Below are 17,151 nucleotides of genomic sequence, written 5' to 3' on the forward strand. Positions count from 1 at the left end.
CTAGAAAGCTGGCATTTGGGGTTGTCCCTCCAAAAGTGCCTCTGCTTACCTCACCATGGCTCACAGCCTCCAGATACAAACTCCAGAAGTGATAGGGCCCAGATATGCCCTGTCCTGGCCCCAGCCTTTGTGCATTTCCCTTTCTCTGCTTCAAACATCCTTCAAAACATCCTTGCTCTCTTTGCCCAACCATTCCACCTTCCAAACAGACTAGACGCCACATGTGCTGGGATGCACCTGTAATTCCAGAGATGCTGACGATGAGGAGGTCAAGGCCAGTGTTGGCTACATAAGACCTGCCTCAAAAAGTCAGAAAACATTCAGGGATATGGTGCGGTTGGCAGAGTGCTTGCCTGGTATGCACAAAGCCCTGGGATCAGTTCCTAGCATTGCAAAATCCTTGGTGTGGTGATGTATGATATAATCTAAGTGCTCAAATGTGGAGGCGCCACACCTAGTTTGGGGCCAGCCTGGGATACATGAGAGCCAGCTTTAACAGAACAAAGCAGAAAACCACGTGAAATATTCACGCTCCTCTGGTGCTCGCCTCACTGGTTCAAGCCCTGACATCTTACTTCCCCAGGGCACAGGAAGTACCTGGTCCTATTCTGTTCCCCAGTGATAAGCTTCTGGGATAAGAGGCTCTGGTTCTGGTTCTGGTACCAATCACTGGGCAGAACAGGGAACAAGACAGGTCATGGTTCTCTATGGAATGGTCAAATAACAGATTCATCTGACCTCAGTAAATTTCCTTGGTAGAACTAGGTCACCCAGGGCTGGAAAGATGGTTCAGTGGTTAAGAGCACTGACTGCTCTTCCAAAGGTCCTGAGTTCAATTCCCAGCAACCACATGGTGGCTCATAACTATTTGTAATGGGATCCAGTGCCCTCTTCTGGTGTGTCTGAAGACAGCTCCAGTGTACTCATATAAATAAAATAAATAAATCTTTAAAAAAATAAATAAAAAAAAAAAAAAAACTAGGAAACCCATGAACAACCAAATGTGCCGCCAAGCTGGGGGAAGGTAGGCAGACAGAAGGGGGAGGGTTGGCCCTGCGGGGTGTGTTCGCCCTTGAAGATTCAGGAACAAACACAGACAACCTTTGTCCTGTTTAAAATCACTGTCTGGATGACCAACATCAGACCTGAAGGTTGCACAACTCCAGAAAAACGGCCTAATGCCACTGATAACAAGGTCAATAGGCTTGCAACATGACACAGTTCAAGTCACCAGACCCCAGGACTCCAACAACACAAGGCAGAGTTTGACAGCTAAAGAGGAGAGGTGCTCCTAAGGGTACGGTGACTGTGACACCCAGCAACAGGCACCTAGGGCACTGGCTACTGGGCCCCAAGATGGCCTGAGTCCTAGGAAGACCTCAGGGAGGATTCAGGCAGAGCTTCACAGCCCAAGGCTTAGCCCAAACCCTGGGGTGGGGGTGAGGGTGGGTTGCCGCACCTCCAGACAGACACGCAGGGGCACTTTGCTGTCAAAAGCTTTTCTTTTATTTACCCTGTAAAGCAGAGCCCCTTGTCCAGAGAGGCCCTGAGCCTACGTCTTCACACCTGGCACCCCTGGCTGCTGTACTCCTTCAGAAAGTCATTGAGCTGGGTGCAGGCCACCCGCTGGAGGGTGCTCTTGCATAGGCGTTCAGAAGGCATCTCCTCGATCCAGCTATTTGAGTCCAGCAAGTACTGGGGGCTGCAGGTGACACAGCAGGGTCAGGACAGGCACTCAAGGCACTTGCCTTTGGAGAGGAAAAGCTAGGTGCCTAGGATCTGTCCCCAAAGGAAGGCCACAGGTATGAGGAGAGCAAGGGAAGACTGAGTGACTCACTCTCCCTTGAGGTCATTGGTGACCCCGTCCAGCCCCATGATCAAGTATTCTTTGTTAGGCTCCAAACGAAGGCGGCAAGAGGCCCGGACCAGGAAGTTGCGGGTCTGACCTATGGAGGCCTTGACATCCTTTGCTGAGGAAATAAAGCAAGAGACATCAGAGAAGAGGAGAAACCCAGGACAGGACTCTGTGTGGATGCTGCTGTTTAACCCAGTGCGCTCCTGACAAAAGTTCTTCACTGTTTATGAGCAAGCCCAGGTTCCCAAAGGCCAGGGGACTTTGAGTTTTCCCAATTCCAGGAGGCCCCACACCCAGACCTCAGCCCCCACACTCCCCAGCCCGCCTGCCCGCCCACTTGTCCTTCCTACTAAAATGCAGGGCTTGGATGATCTTGGTCTCAAAGAGACGGAAGGCAGCTCTGCCATCTTCTCGGAGAACCTTAACCTGGAAGCCTGGGAGGGACAGGACAGGGGAAGGCAGTCAGAGCAAAGCAGGGAGGACACAGGTGGGGGTGGGAGTGGGGGTGGGGGAGGAGCAGGCAGCCCCCAGGAGCTGATGCCAAGGAGAATGGAGGCCGAGGGGCACTGACCATACTCCACTCGGGGATAATAGCAGGCGAACTTCATCCGGTAGCCATCCCTGTCCTCCACACCTCGCTCCAGTGCCCGTCGCTGTCGAGGACACTTCCCTGCAGTCGAGTGTCAGGTGAGACCCAGCTCTTCCTCCCAGCCCTTTTCCAGCCCCACCCGGGGTCTCCTCACCCTCAGCGCACTGGCAGACATCTCCAGAGCACAAGGTGGACAGGAGCTTGCTCTTGGTGGGCGCGGCATAAAACACAGAACACTTGTGATCTAGAGAAGGGCAGCAAGAGATGAGCTGTCATGGAGCTCGGGCCTGCCCAGCCTGAGGTGTCCCAATGAGAGGGCCAACCTCCACAGTCTTGCTTGCCAAAGCATCCCAAGTGCTCACCGGGATTGTAGTAGTCATACAGGACAGCGCTGGCTGGCTGCACCAGCCCCACGGCCACCTCCTGCAAGGCTCCGAAGCCCACACACTCCCGGGTGGTCGGGACCTGGCCCCAGGATGGAAGGCTGCTCAGGGCCAAGCCTTGCCTCGGCTTGCTTACCGTGACCTTATCTCCAGCTCCCTTCATGCTGTCATCTTCCTGCCACTAGTCACTTCCTGACTCTAAAATCTGGTCCCCAAGGTCTCTGATGACTTCACTGCCAATATGGTGACCTTGTCCCAGGACCTCTGTGGAATCTCGCTAAGGGCACACATTCCTTCGAGATGCTCCATGATGTGGGTCAGCCTTTGGATCAATCTTGCCTCCCTGGCTCTGCACCCCTTTCCCAGGAGCAAGGGCCTGAGCGGGCCCTTGTTCCCCTGACAGTGTCCACGGTGGTCTCCACCTCCCCGTGGCTCCCCATAAACCCTGCTAAGGTGAGCTCAGACTCCAGCCTCGCAGTGGTGTGTGGGAGCACCTGTGAGTTCTCTAAGGCCCTCTGCTCCTGGCCACCTCCTCGTGCCTCACCCTCGTCACCTGCTACATCGTCTGACCCTTACCACACAGACTCAAGAACCCAGTGCCATGGTGTCCCCTCCTGTGAAACTTCTCTCCACTCACCGAGTCGAAGTACAACAGGACATGGGGCCCGTCAGTCTCAAAGTGACTCACGTATCGGTCAGACAGGGAGGTCAGCTACAGGGAAGGGGGTGGTCAAAGGTCAGGGACCCTGGTCATTGCAAGACCGGGTTCAACACTTGGCATTGCTACAAAGAGGGAGCAGGGCTCTCAAGAATATAGAGGTGGCTGTGGGTGGCTGTACCTTCTCCAGGTCGGCCCTCAGGGCATGGAATCCACTCAGGAGGGTGATGTCTGCGATAGCCATGCCAGACAGCCCCAGCTTGCCATTGCGCCTACAGGGAGGCAGGGCCTGCTGTATAGACTCTCGGACTGTGCCACACCTCGGAGCCATGCCCAGTCTCTTCCCACCACCCTTCTACCCCAGACACACATGGCACCCACCAGACGCACACGGCACCCACCAGATGCACACGGTGTACTGCACTCTGGACTCCTGCTCTTCTGCCACCTTGGGGGCCTCCCTCCTGCGGCGGTTCCGGCGACCCTCAAACAGCTGCAGGGGAGTCACGGGCTGTGAGTGGACGCTGGGGTCATCTGCGGCTGGCATGTCATAGTAGTCTTCGTAGTCTTCGTTGGCTTCCCCTGTGCATGGCAGTGTTGAGGAGTTAGACGCCCCGGCCTGTGTCAGCCCTGCAGGGGTCGGTCAAGGCTCCCTGACCCCAGGCCTTACTTATGTATTCCACATAGCCTGTGACCGTCACTTCTATCTGAAGGTCCTGGCACGTCGTGTTCTTCATGTTCAGGACATTGTAGGTACGAAGGATCTGGCTCAGAGACGGGGCGAGAGCACAGGACACATTTGGCACAGACTTGAAGGGGTCTCCTGGGCTGAAGGATCTATGGCCCCAACTTCTCCCCCATTCCCAACTCCAGTGAATAGTGAGCACTGGGTAAGAAGAGGGTGCAGGAAGGAGGCGGGGCCGCTGCAGTGAGGAGGCGGGGCCGCTGCGGTGAGGAGGCGGAGCCACTGCGGTGAGGAGGCGGGGCCGCTGCGGTGAGGAGGCGGGGCTGCCCCCGAGAGCCCAGCCTGCCAGAAAGCTGCAGTGCTCCTGGTTTCTCTCATAGCCCGGGCACACACTTGGCACACAGCAAAGATAACTTTGGGCCACTGATCCTCCTGATCCCACTTCATGCTGGAAGGGGCGCATTTCCCCGGCTGTCCGCCTCATTGAGTCACCGGGGCCAGAGGAGGGAGGCTACCAAGACATCTCTCGAGAGGCAGTGCGCCTCAGAGTGGAAGACGTTCCTTGGGTCAAATGAGGCATATAGAAAGAAACGGGGCATGGGGACCTATGTCTGAGGTACCCAGGACGTGGGACAAGTCTGGGCTGAGAACCAGGCTGTGGAGCTGAAGGAGACAGCAGATGCCCAGAAATGGAGGAAAACCAGACCAGAGCAAAGACGGAGGCTCAGGAAAGGAAAGGGAAACCAAGCTGGAGATGGCCTTCTCCTCCCCAACACACAAGCTCCGCCCACGAAGTCCCAGTCAAGGACCAGCTCCCCACCCCCCTCACCCACTGCCCACTCCCGCCCCTGCACCCCCACAGCCCCACCCCACCCCTCGCACCCCACTCCCCTCACCTTCAAGGTGCCTTTGCTGTTTCCTTCTACCTTCACGTTGATCGTGTTGCCCAGGGAGAACTTCCAGGAAGGAGAGGAAAGCGGGTCAGAAGGCACAGGAGAGCAGACCGGGTGCCTGCCCTCTCTGTCCCAGAACCTTGCACTTGGCTACAGTATCAATCTCCAAAGTCCTAGAGCAGCAGTCCTCAACCTGTGGGTGTGACCCCTTTGGGAGTTGTATATCAGATATCACAACTCACAACAGTAGCAGAATTACAGTTATCAAGTAACAATGAAACACTTTCATGGTTGGGGGTCACCACCACATGAGGAACTGTATTAAAGGTTACAGCATTAGGAAGGTTGAGAACCACTGACCCGGACCCTGGTGTGTACTCTACAGACACGCTGTTTTACAGATGAGGGAAAAGGAGCCCAGAGGTTTGACCACACGGCACCCTCAGGAGAGGGCTGGACTGGGCACTGGTCCAGATTCCTCCCAGCAACCCCATCAGGGAGGGAGGAGGTCACCTTCAGCTTCTCCTCCAGGCCCTTGACTTGATGGTTGTTCAGATGCAGCTCGTGGGACTTGACCCCACTGCGGCCCATGGAGCTGAGAGTCACGTTGAGTGTCTTCACCTCGGCGGTGTGGGAAGCTATCCAGTATGCAGACAGCGCATCCAGGGAGATCACTGTGTCCTAGGGAGGTTAGGGCAGGAGTCGGGCACTTGGTCTCGGAACCACCTACCCAGAGCCCTGTTGGGGGCAGACTTTTAGCAGAAAGCGGCTATCAGCTTTGCAGCCATCTTGAGCCATATACCCTGACATGAGACTTGGATTACAATAACCTACAACAGCTGAGCACACTCCGATAATCTTGGTTTAGATACCTTGAGATTAAAGGTGCACGAGATTAAAGGTGTGTGACTTAAGAGTGACCTAGAGATCAGAGTTAGAGACAAGACCTAAGGGCATGATTAAAGGTGTGACTTAGAGGCGTGGCTTAGAAGTGAGACATATAAAAGGCAGAAGCAGATGGTAGAGAATCAGACTATAGGGAGAGAATCAGACACTTCAGAGAGTACAACTTGGAGTTAGTTATTAGGCATTAGGTAGCAGGCACTTGGAAGAAGTACCTTGGAGAAAGAACTTGGAGGCACTAGGGACTAGGAACTAGGAACTCAAGACTTGGGATTTGGACTAGGAAGAGAGACTGAAGAATAAACAGGATTGAATCACACTCTGTCTGGACTCCATTCTTCGAGTCTGTCCTCACTCTCTCTCTTGCTGAACCCCGACCCTCGGACCGAAGTGGCAGCTTGAGCCGGGATACAGTGGCCGCCAAACGCGGGGCAGCCCGGGCCTCAACATTTTGCTCGGGCCGCGACATTTTTGGCCGCCTGAACGTGGGGCTAGTGCGGGTTTCAACAGAGCCCTGTGGCTGCCCCTACCTGGGTACTGCGGAATCCCCCGTGGAAGCTTCCCTGGTGGGTGAGCCAGGAAGCAGCCTTGTCAGCCATTTCCCCCTTTCCCTCCCGCAGCAGCAGATGGAGCAGGCCGTAGGCTGTGGTTTCGATCCACAGGGCCGGGGCCTGGGGCACAGGTTCTGATGGCCTGCTGGGGGCTGCGGTGGGCGACACGACGTTGTTCTGAGAGCCAATGGCTAAGCCCCAGTAGAGGCTTTCTGGAAGGGAGGAAAATGCAGATTGAACAAGCCGCCGGGCTCTCTGGCGCCGCCTGTCGGCCACCCCTGCTTCCACTCCGCATGAGAGACCTTTTCTCTTCAGGCCTTTTCAGTCTCTACTCAGGAATCACAAAGGCCCCCAAGTCCCGGGTGCTCTGCCAGGGTGCCCTCGCCCTCACCCCCCGTTTCCTCAGCCATGGCCATCAGGTTGTTGTGGGCAACATCCCGCAGGTCCTCCGAAGCCTCGGTCAGCGTCAGGGCGTAGGCTGTGATGGCGGCTGCGTGGGTACCCAGGAGCCCAGCACTTGCCTTCTGCCCCAAGAACGAGTTTGCCTTGGTGATGGAGGCTTCCTAGAAGACAGCAGAGGCCTGAGCCCTGCATGCCCAGGCTCCCAGGGCAAGGACGGCCGGGCAGGAAGGACAGACCGCCGCTTCCTTACCACTCTGGCCTTCAGCTGCTGCGCGCTCTCATCCTGGAAGACGGCCAGCCCGTGGTGCAGGGCAATGACCACAAAGGCGGTCAGCGCCACCGTCTCGTCGGTCCCCACCAAGCCCCCCTGGTGAGGCGAGAGAGAGGCTGTCAGGCCAGAGCTGTGAGGAGTCCAGTCTTAAACTACTGACATCCTCACCGTGCCTCTGACATGTTCACACCTGCATGCCTCTGTGGATGACTGGACATGGGTCGTGGAATGAGCCGTCGCCCAGCTGCTGAGACAGTAGCCAGCCAGCCGTCTCCTGCAGCTTCTGGGGGGAGTCAGACACCTGTTTCTGGGCCAAACTCAGAATCTTCAGCACAAAGGCCGTGAGCCTAGAGCGGAGGTGGGGGTGGGGGGAATGGAGACAATGCTAGTCTCTCTGGAGACCATGGCTTTTTACTCTCTGGCTGCCCTGAACAGAGTCCCCCAGCCTCACCAGGTGCTGCTGTCCCGGTGTAACCACGCCCCAAAGGAGCCATCTTTCTTCCGAAACTGCTGGATCCTCATGTGGCCTGGGAAAGAAGAGGTGCCAAGGTTCCTACTCTCCTGCTGTCTGTGCCCCCCTCCACTGCTGTACTCCCAGCAAGGCCCCACCCTCCCAGCGCCGCCCCACCCTCCCTGGCTCTGATTCCTGCTTTCCCTGAACCCAGAACCTTTCTGGATCAGATCCTCGGCATGGTCCCTTGTCTCAGGGGGCAGTTTGCTCCACTGCTCCGTCCTGTCCAGGTAGTGGGAAGCAGTCAGGGTAGGGGCCAAATAGATCATGGTTTGTTCTGCGCAGCCCCGGGGAAGCCTCAGGAGGGAGGCCACGCCTCCTGGGGACAAGGCACCTTCAGAGCCCAAAGTCTCCAAGGGTTCAGAGGCTAAAGAACAGAGACATTGAAGATGAGACTGGGTCTAAGCACCCAGGACCAGAAGACTAGAGCAGGGCTCCATGGGCTTCAGGTGAACGCAGAGGCTCATGGGAAAGGTCTGGACCGACATCCACCTGTAACCCTGACAAAGCTGCTGAAGTCTCCGTCAGGGATGATGTTAGGATCGGAGCTGCCAGGAATTTCCAAACTGCGGCCTCCTAGACAGAGGAGAGGTGCTGGTAGACAGGCCCCTGAGCCCCGGAACCCCTCTAGGGTACTGGAGGCTGGGGCGGGGGCACTCACTTAGGGGGTCGAGGTTGTAGACTATCTCTTCTTTGTGGATGGCCCCTTCCTTCTGTCTCAATTGAAAAATGGAGTAGGGGATTAGCCGGGGCTACACCCTTCCCTCCTGGGTAGACCCCCTGGGTCTTGGCATGTGTCTGTCATAGACGGAAACAGACACAGCTCACCTCACCACCACGGACAAGGCCCTGGACTTAGCCCCCCGTGACCACAAAAATAGAATAAAGCAGAGTAACCCGTTTCAGAGGCGGCCAGGTGTGACAGTGTGTGCCTGCAGCACCAGTAATTCCGAAGGCAAACGCAGGGGGATTACTGAATGTTCAAGGCCAGCCGAGACTACAGAGGGAGTTTGAGGCCAGCCTGGGCCACACAGTTAGCCTCTGTCTCAATCTCAGTAAACGATTTCCTGGGCACAGCTGAGTCATAACAGTGGATTGTAAGTTTATCCATGCACTGAGCACTGAGCCAGAGCCTGGCCATCAGAATGTTATTGGCTGGGAGCCCGGGGGTCGGGGAGGGGCTAGATTTCCAGGTAGTCACTCACCTCAATTTGGAGAATCTTAGACACAGCATCTGATATATCAAAAGACCCCCGGGCCACCACCTTCAGGGGCACGCTGGCAGCAGCTGTGGGTACCACAGAGAAGGCCACAGGCCTGGCAGAGCCCGCAGGCACTGACACCTGCTGAGGCAGCATTCCACCGCCAGCCAGGCACAGCCCCTCCACTGGGGACACATGGACACTCACCTAGGACAGGAAAACAGGGATGGCCAGGGAGCTCTAATCGGATCAGGATCACTGTCTGACCTGTTCCTGGCTGCACCCCTCCCTCCCCCTGCCCTGGATGCTCTGGCTCCCATGAGGACTCACAGTCACATCAGTATCCAGATAGTTGTAGAGAACAGGCCGCAATTCAAGCTGCTCAAAGCGGCGGACAGAGACGGGCAGGCGCAGGTGCAGGTGGAATCTTCGGAACACTCGAACGCGAACCGGCTTGGCTACACACAGGCCTATGGACAGGGAGACGGGCAAGGACAGAGATGGACCTCAGGCCACTGAGGAAGGGTCTGGGAATGACTTCCCTCTGCTCTCTGCCTGCATGCACATCAGGGAAGACTTTCCCAAATCCATGGGCTGTGCCCCATGCAGGGAGCAGTGTCAGGGGGAACAAGAAGAGGTCCGGACGGGCACCACGTCACCTTTGCTTTTGGACAGGCTCACACCATGAATCTCCCATGTGGTCAGAGAGTCAGGGAGCCACTCTGTCAACCTGTCAGGGGATGGGAAATGCAGAGAAGCCCTGTCATCCACAAGACTGTCCCTAGACCCAGCCCAGAGGCAAGACCGGGCACGCCAGGCCCTCACACTTTGGAGCGGTCCACGGACTCCACTTTCCAGAGCCAGTTCTCTGGGAAGAAGCTACGCACAAGAATGTCATCTTCGTCTATCAGGTCCTCCTCCTGCAGCACGTCCTGGGCTGGGGACAGTGGGCACGGCAGTGAGGAGGGAATGTTTTGCCCTCTCAGGCATCACCACCCATGCCTCAGCTTCACCTAGCTACTCACCTCGGGCAAGGCCGACCCGGCTCCTGATCTGTTTCTTGCGAAGGTCCTCGGCAAACTTGCAACAGGACAAGAAGGGCTCCCGGCAGGCCAGCTGAGGCACACGGGCTGCCCGCTGCTCACAGGTGCGTGCCATGGGCAACTTGGTCATCCCATCTTGGCAGCAGCGCTTGGCGTCTGGAGAAGAATACTGGCCCACTGCCGGGCCAGGGAAGGTGAGGCAGTGGGAAGGACTGAAACCTCAGCCCTATCAGCCCCTAGAACCAACACATGCTTGGAGAACGGTCAGCAGGCCAATGGGCGGCACCAGCCTCTACCTCAGCCCTTGGCGTCCTCGCCCTTGACACCACAACTGGCTGAGGGGCTGCAGAGGACAGAGAAGCGGATCCCACCCTGGCCCCGGACACGGCTCCCAGAGTTCCATCAGCACCCACAACATACACTTCTCGCTGATAGCCTTCTGGAGGTTAACATTTCTCTTTTGCCGGCTGTTCTTCTCCTTGGGACAGCTCAGGTCTGGTAGAGGGCAAGAGGGCAGTCAAGCCACAGGGAGCTCAGTCTTCTGCCACTGTATCTGCCACACACACAGAGAGAGAGAGAGAGAGAGAGAGAGAGAGAGAGAGAGAGAGAGAGAGAGAGAGAGAGAGAGAGAGAGAAAGAGAGAGAAAGAGAGAGAAAGAGAGAGGGACAGACACAGAGAGACATACAGAGACACACACACAGATACACACAGACACAAAAACACACACTCACACACACACATATGCTCATACACTCAGACATACAGACACACACAGAGAGACATATAGACATACACACACAGACACACACACTTACTCATACACACAGACACACACAAACACACACAGACATACAGACACACACACAGAGACACATACAAACACACACACAGGCACCCACAGACATATAGAGACAGACATACAGAGACACACACAGACACACGCACACAGCCTTTCTTCCTTTGCTCTCACTCACTCTTACCCTCTCTGGTTTGAGTGAGTCGATCACCATCAGAAAAGGCCAGGCCAGCAGCCTGGAACACCTGAAGGGCATCATCCCCTCCTCCAGGTCCACAGCCAAGGTTGTAGCTGTTTATTACTTCAAAGACCTGGCAGGATAAGGCAAGAGAGGCGGGGGATGTGAGCTGAGGGTAGGTTTGAAGATGAGAGACAGGAGTGGGGAGACCAAGGACATCTAGAACCCAAGGGAAGACTGGGAAGAGCCAATAGGGACTGAGACTAGAGAACTAAGCCCCAGAGCTTAAGGAAGGAGGAGGGGGAGGGAGGAAGAGAGGGAGGGGGGAGGAGGGGGAAGATGGGGAAGAGGGGGAAGAGGGGGAGGACGGGGAGGAGGAGAGGAGGGGGAGGAGGGAGAGGAGGGGGAAGAGGGAGAGGAGGAGAGGAGGGGAGGAGGGGGAAGAGGGAGAGGAGAGGAGAGGGAAGAGAGGGAGGAAGGGGAGGAGGGAGGAGGAGGGGGAGGAGGGGGAGGAGGGGGAGGAGGAGAGGAATGCATGGAGAAAGTTAGACAAACCTTGCTCATGTCAAGGGGTTTGTGAGACCGGCCACCCACAGCATACAGAGCAGTGTCCACAGCTCCCAGCGCCACCAGGGCTTGGGAGTCGGTCTGAACCTGGAGCTTTATGCTGTCACTGTTACGATATTCCTTAGCACCATCCACCTTCAATTTCAGCTGCCAGAGACAGGGAAAAAAAGGACAATCAGCACATGGAGAGTGCCCTGGGGACACATGTCAGTAGCTAAGTATGTGCCATCCAAGCATGAGGACTGCACACCTAGAATTCAGGTGGGCATGAGGGCCTGTGATTCTAGCCTGGAAAGGGAGAGACAGGGGGATTCCCCAGAGCAAGATGGTTAGCAAGACGAGGCTTATTGGTGAGCTCTAGGCTTGACTGAAAGAAACCGAGATGATCCCATGCCTCTACAAGTATATGCACATGTGCATGTGAACCCATGCAGTATGCAAAATATGCATACACACATGCCCACCTCCCATGCATGAAGATGAAAGAAGAAGAGTGAATTCTCACCTCCAGCCCCATGCACGCTCAATGGCTAAACCAATCATCCTGTCCCCCTCTGAACCCCTGGATGCACATGCACACTCGAACATGCACACAAACACACACACACAAGCACACATGCATTTGAGCACACATATGCATACACACATGCAAATGAACATGCAAATGAACATGTACATACATGCGCATTCACACATGCAAGCACACGCACAGGTAAGCAGACATGCACGCACCCCACATACATGCAAACACACATGCATTTGAGCACACACAGACGCACACATGCAAATGAACATGTATACACACACACATGCGCACGTGCAAGCACACATGTATTTAAGCAATCACACACATGCACACTCATGTATGTGTGTAAACACACATGCAAATGAACATGCACACACACTTGCACGTGCATACATGAGTGCACATGCACGCACACACACACACAGCCCAGACCCAGTCACCTGGCCCTCACAGTCCCCAGGCTGGATGTGGATGAGGAGGGAGTTGGCCACAGGGAGTCCTTGGTGATAGAAGTAGGCCACGAAGTAGAAAGAGGGAGCCAGGTGATGGTCCACCAACACGGAGATGGAGGTCAGGGTCCTCCTGGGCTCCCGACTCATAGCCACGATCTGGCCTCTGGAGATGATCTGAGGGGGGGGGCAGTGAGTGGCTTCCTGCTTGGTATACACCCTGCCCCCAGTCCTACACCCAGTACTCCTATACCCCAAGTCCCACATACCATGTAGTAGTAATGAGAGAAGGTAGGCCCATGGATGCCCACGGTTCGAAGGTTCAGGATGAAGGTGTCACCCACACGAGGGGACCGAAGGTCTTGTGGCTCAATGGACAGAAAGCCAGCGCCTCTTGAAGGTGGGGCTTGCACAGTGAGCCTAGCTTCGGCTGGATAGAGGGAGCCTGCAGACACCTGGAGAGAAGGCATGAGGGGCAGGGTCTATGCCAAGGACCCAAACACGCCATCCTTTCTTCCAAACTCCACCAGAAACACTCAGGAAACAACTCATGCGCTCTCCCTGTCCTCATGCCCATCCCCAGGCCTCAGAGCAGCACTACCAAGAGCCGAAGTTCTGTGATGGTTGGCGGGACGTGGATGTGGATGCCGACTTGGCCAATTCCATTGGTGTTCTGTTCAAAGTTGAGGACTTGCGAGTCAGAGCCAGACACCAATGTGGCGGAGACTTTGACAGGGACAGCAGAGGCTTCAGAGCCTGATATTTCTCGGACCAGGGCCTGGAGGAGACGGTCAGAAAGAGGGGTCATCAAGACTGTGGGCCACACCCTGTCCCCTCCAGCCCTGCCCTTCCAAGAGGAACCTGCAGCAGGAAGGGGGCCCCGGGCACGAGATGCTGCTTGGTGTGGCTGAGATCCAAGGAGAGGGCAGATGACACAAAGCGCCAAGATGTGAGCTCTGCCTCTTCCATCTCTCCCCCTACAAGACAGAGGGCAGAGAGCTGGAGGGCAGAGCCCAGAGAAAAGGAGACAAGAGCCTGTCTGTGCACCGCTTCATCTGTACAGGAGTGCACGGTGCATCTATCAGATCGTGAAACAAGAGGAGAGTGATTTGGGACAGTTAAATAAAAGGAGACAGGAAATGACAGGAAGGTGCTGGGGTGAGACCGTTTCCTGGGTCTGTGCTGGTCCTGAGCCTGAGAGGTGACAGAGGTCAGGAGCTGCACTGGACAGCGAGGACAAGGAGCTGGCTGGTGTGTCATTTGCATTTTTAAACTGCCTCCTCCTCAGCGTCCTCAGGAGCAAGGGTTGGGATGCCAGCAGAGGGAAGTCACCCACCGGGAGACTCAATGATGGCCGCTGCGGCATAGAGACGCAGCCCCTCCAGGTCTCCGATCCCAATATTGACTTTATCCAGGGCAGCCTGGAACTGGTCCTTTGAGATGGAAACGTGAGTCTGGCCTTCCACCAACTAAGACGAAGTAAAAAGGCCGTGAGTGGGGCCAGAGTTGTCACTTCCCCTCGTCACCCCCCATCAGTCACCTCCTTGACCGCTACCCTACCTTGGTCTGGGTCTCTAGGCCCCGAAGGAAAGTCTTCTTCCCATGCTCATCCATGAGTGCAAAGCGTGTGTATGCCACACCCTGCACGGGCTTCCCGTAGACATACCTGTTGCCATGGGGAGATGGGAGGAGAGCTGAGGGCCGGGGAGATAACTCAGTCGCTAAAGTGTTAACCGTGTAACCACAAAGACCTGAGTTCAATGCCCCAGGGTCCTGTAGAAATGCCTGGAGGTGTGGCAGTAGCCATTTGTAATCCCAGCAGTGGGAGCATGGAGACAGAAGGGTTCTGAGGGCCAGCCAGCTTAGCCCACTCAGTGAGTGCCACGGCAATGAGAGGCTGTGTCTCCAAGGAGGACACCTGAGGCTGTCCTCTGGCCTCCACAAACGTACACACACATGCTCCTGCGCACACAGACACACGTGTGCACACCTCCAATCCCAGCACTCAAGAGCAGAGGCAGATGGTTCTCCGTGAGTTCAAAGCCAGAAGTGACTACACACACAGTGAGTGTATAGTGGGCATGAGACTCTGTCTCAAAGAAACCTCAAGTAAAAGCGGAAGAGGAGAGCCAGGGGTGGGAGGAAGCTGGGCTTTGCAAAACACTGGGGGCGGGGGGGGGGGGCGGGGTACGTGGCACACGAGGGCGGGTACCTGGCCTGGATGTCTAATTGGATATCATCATGGTCGCTGGGTACTGTCAGGATATATGGCTTCCAAGGAGTAATCTTCACCTCAAAGTTGGGAAGGACTGAATAAGGGTGAGGAGATGGGCGGGTCAGGCACTAGAGACAGGGTCCTCTCTAACGTCCTCCCCAGGGCCGCCCAGCTCACCCTCGTCTCACCCTGTACTTCAACACTTACCGTATTTCTTCACTTCAAAGTGGGTGCTTCTATTGGACTCCAGGCCATCTGAGAACCTAGCTGAGATCTTCCAGGTTCCCGGCCTGAGAATGGACAAGCAAGGGAGTTGAGCTACCCACCCACAGACAGCCATGGCCCGAGTGAGTCCAGGCTACCCACCCACAGACAGCTATGATCTGAGTAACTCCAGAAGAAAGCCATGGTCTAAGCAGAGGTTTGGGAGGGGTAGGGTCAGAACATCTGGAGCGTGCCTCTCTGCCTGTCAGGTGGTGGACGGCGCTAAAGGAAGCAGGACTTGGGGTGGCACAGATAAAGGGGTACCCTGAGGTGGGGGAGCTCACTCTGAGATGTCTGGAATGGTGAAGTCGTGTTGTATGATAGATGTGTAATGAGTGACCACCTGCTTGTACACACGGAGGCCATGGGAGTTCTGCAAGGGGAGTCGGTGTGGTCAGGCAGGAGGTCACATCAGTGCACAGGTCGGGAAGGTCAGAGGTCAGACACTCACCTCCACTGTGACCGTGAGGGGGTCAGTGGATGGGCGCATCTTTTGATCCAGCGCAAAGACCCGGTAGCGAACTAAGAGGAAGATGGGGGGTGGGTGAGAGGTGAGTGTCCCGGGGTCATGGGCAAAGGGACGGGGCAGCTGCGGGGAGACAATGGGAACTAAGCAGCTAAGCAAGCCTCCAGGGAGGCCCTGTCTGTGAAGTCGCCTTACACAGAGAGCACCAAACATGCTCTGAGCAGCCTGGGAGAGGCAGAGCCGAGGCCCTGAGGCTGGAGGCTCACCCCGCTGCCCAGGGTTATAGACAGGCTGATCGGTCTGCACAAAGATGTGGCCTCGTCGGGAAGAGAAGAGCAGGTTGACACCCTGAGTCTCTGTGGCTTTGGACGCTATGTTCTTTAGCCATGGAGACTGGGCCACCAGCTGGATGTGGGGGGCTCTGAGCAGGTTAAAGAGGCCACAGGTCCTCGTGTTTTCCAGTGGAACCTGTTAAGAGATAAGGAGACTATCAGAGCAAGAAGAACCCAATACAGAGCCCAAGGTAGGGACAGCAAGGCCATTGTGCCGGAGGCGTCAGTGAGGGACCCGGGGCTTGAAAAAGCAACAGAAGCACAATGGTGCCCGGCTGTCACCCCAACACTTGGGAGCCCATAATAGGGTCGCTGAGTGATTACACCCTGAAACCCTGTCTCAAAAGCAAAACAGAACAATAAAATAAAACAAAAGGCACCAGGCAAACCAGGTGTATTTGGGAATCTTAGCACTTCGGAAGCTGAGGCAAGAGGCCAGCCATGAGTTCAAGGCCAGCCTATGTCACGTAGCAAGCTCCTGTCTGTAACTAAATAGACAGACAACTGGGCAGCAGAGAGGCCTGCAAGACCACAGGGGTGTGAGCACTGGGTACCTCAAGGCTGAGAAGCACCAAGTCATTTCCCGAGCTGAGCTTAAAGTCCTTCTTTGGGGAGCAGTCACCACCTGTTGGGTTTCTGAGGAACACTGATCCTTTTATCTCCTGTCCTGGAGGGGCATCCAGGAGCTGCACCCCCACTGACAGGGGGGTCCCCAAATTAACCACAGAAGGGGAGAACAGGAGCAACCTAGGAGAGCAATGAGGTGCATCTTCAGACCCAGCCTAACCCCATCACCCCGCTCTCCCTCACCCTTGGCCCACCCAAACGCCAGTGTCTTCCCCAGGACCTGGGCTTCTGCAGAGATGAGGCAAAGAAGCTGAACGCCCAGGCCAGCCCCCAGAGGAGCCGCATGGCTGGAGGATCCAGGAGAGTCCTGACCTGTCTGGTCTGAGCGTCTGCTCCCTTCTGGTCAACCTAGGGTTGGGGCAGAATTTGACTCTGGACCTTGCCCCTCCTCTTGCCCCATGAGCCGGGAAACCACGTGATGGCCAAGAAATGCAACTGGCCCTAGGCCCAGAGCTGGGGAGGCTACCCAAACATCAGGGTCTCTGAAGAAATCTTGGCCCCAAAATGGATCTCGTGCTTCCTTGTTTATTCCCAGTACCAGGTACTTCCCTTAACTGTGGTGTGTGTGTGTGTGTGTGTGTGTGTGTGTGTGTGTGTGTGTGTGTGCGCGCACACATGTGCTTGCCCATGTGCGAGTGTAGATAGCTCCAACATGGCACGCGGACAGGACAGGTAAAGTTCCTAACAGAACTAGAATGTGCTCCTGAGACTGACCCTTGCCTCATATTCAGGACATCCCTCTGCTTGGTACAGGCTCTACCAGAAAGCCTGTAGTTCAGAAGAT

At 55.9% G+C, this 17,151-nt stretch overlaps 1 protein-coding gene across 1 annotated transcript; it reads right to left on the reverse strand.

The window, feature by feature from the left end:
* Positions 1 to 1,483: 1,483 nt before the first annotated feature.
* Positions 1,484 to 16,743, reverse strand: C4a (complement C4A (Chido/Rodgers blood group)). The gene is made up of 41 exons (XM_034524291.2): positions 16,588 to 16,743; positions 16,295 to 16,487; positions 15,675 to 15,876; positions 15,394 to 15,464; positions 15,227 to 15,315; positions 14,886 to 14,968; positions 14,676 to 14,772; positions 14,024 to 14,129; positions 13,800 to 13,932; positions 13,325 to 13,440; positions 13,065 to 13,241; positions 12,733 to 12,918; positions 12,455 to 12,640; positions 11,477 to 11,635; positions 10,928 to 11,054; positions 10,367 to 10,441; positions 9,929 to 10,123; positions 9,729 to 9,840; positions 9,563 to 9,633; positions 9,234 to 9,373; positions 8,907 to 9,110; positions 8,363 to 8,414; positions 8,194 to 8,277; positions 7,859 to 8,068; positions 7,642 to 7,717; positions 7,381 to 7,537; positions 7,170 to 7,286; positions 6,909 to 7,080; positions 6,497 to 6,729; positions 5,577 to 5,744; positions 5,067 to 5,126; positions 4,156 to 4,249; positions 3,887 to 4,067; positions 3,667 to 3,757; positions 3,465 to 3,539; positions 2,807 to 2,909; positions 2,599 to 2,688; positions 2,427 to 2,525; positions 2,206 to 2,289; positions 1,838 to 1,970; positions 1,484 to 1,702 (listed from the first exon to the last, which is right to left on the reverse strand). The coding sequence occupies exons 1-41, from the start codon at positions 16,650 to 16,652 to the stop codon at positions 1,561 to 1,563; spliced, it is 5,208 nt and encodes a 1,735-aa protein (XP_034380182.1). The 5' UTR covers positions 16,653 to 16,743; the 3' UTR covers positions 1,484 to 1,560.
* Between the last annotated feature and the right edge of the window lie 408 nt (positions 16,744 to 17,151).

The sequence above is a fragment of the Arvicanthis niloticus genome, chromosome 20 (genome assembly GCF_011762505.2).
Source record: "Arvicanthis niloticus isolate mArvNil1 chromosome 20, mArvNil1.pat.X, whole genome shotgun sequence".
NCBI classification, from domain to species: domain Eukaryota; kingdom Metazoa; phylum Chordata; class Mammalia; order Rodentia; family Muridae; genus Arvicanthis; species Arvicanthis niloticus.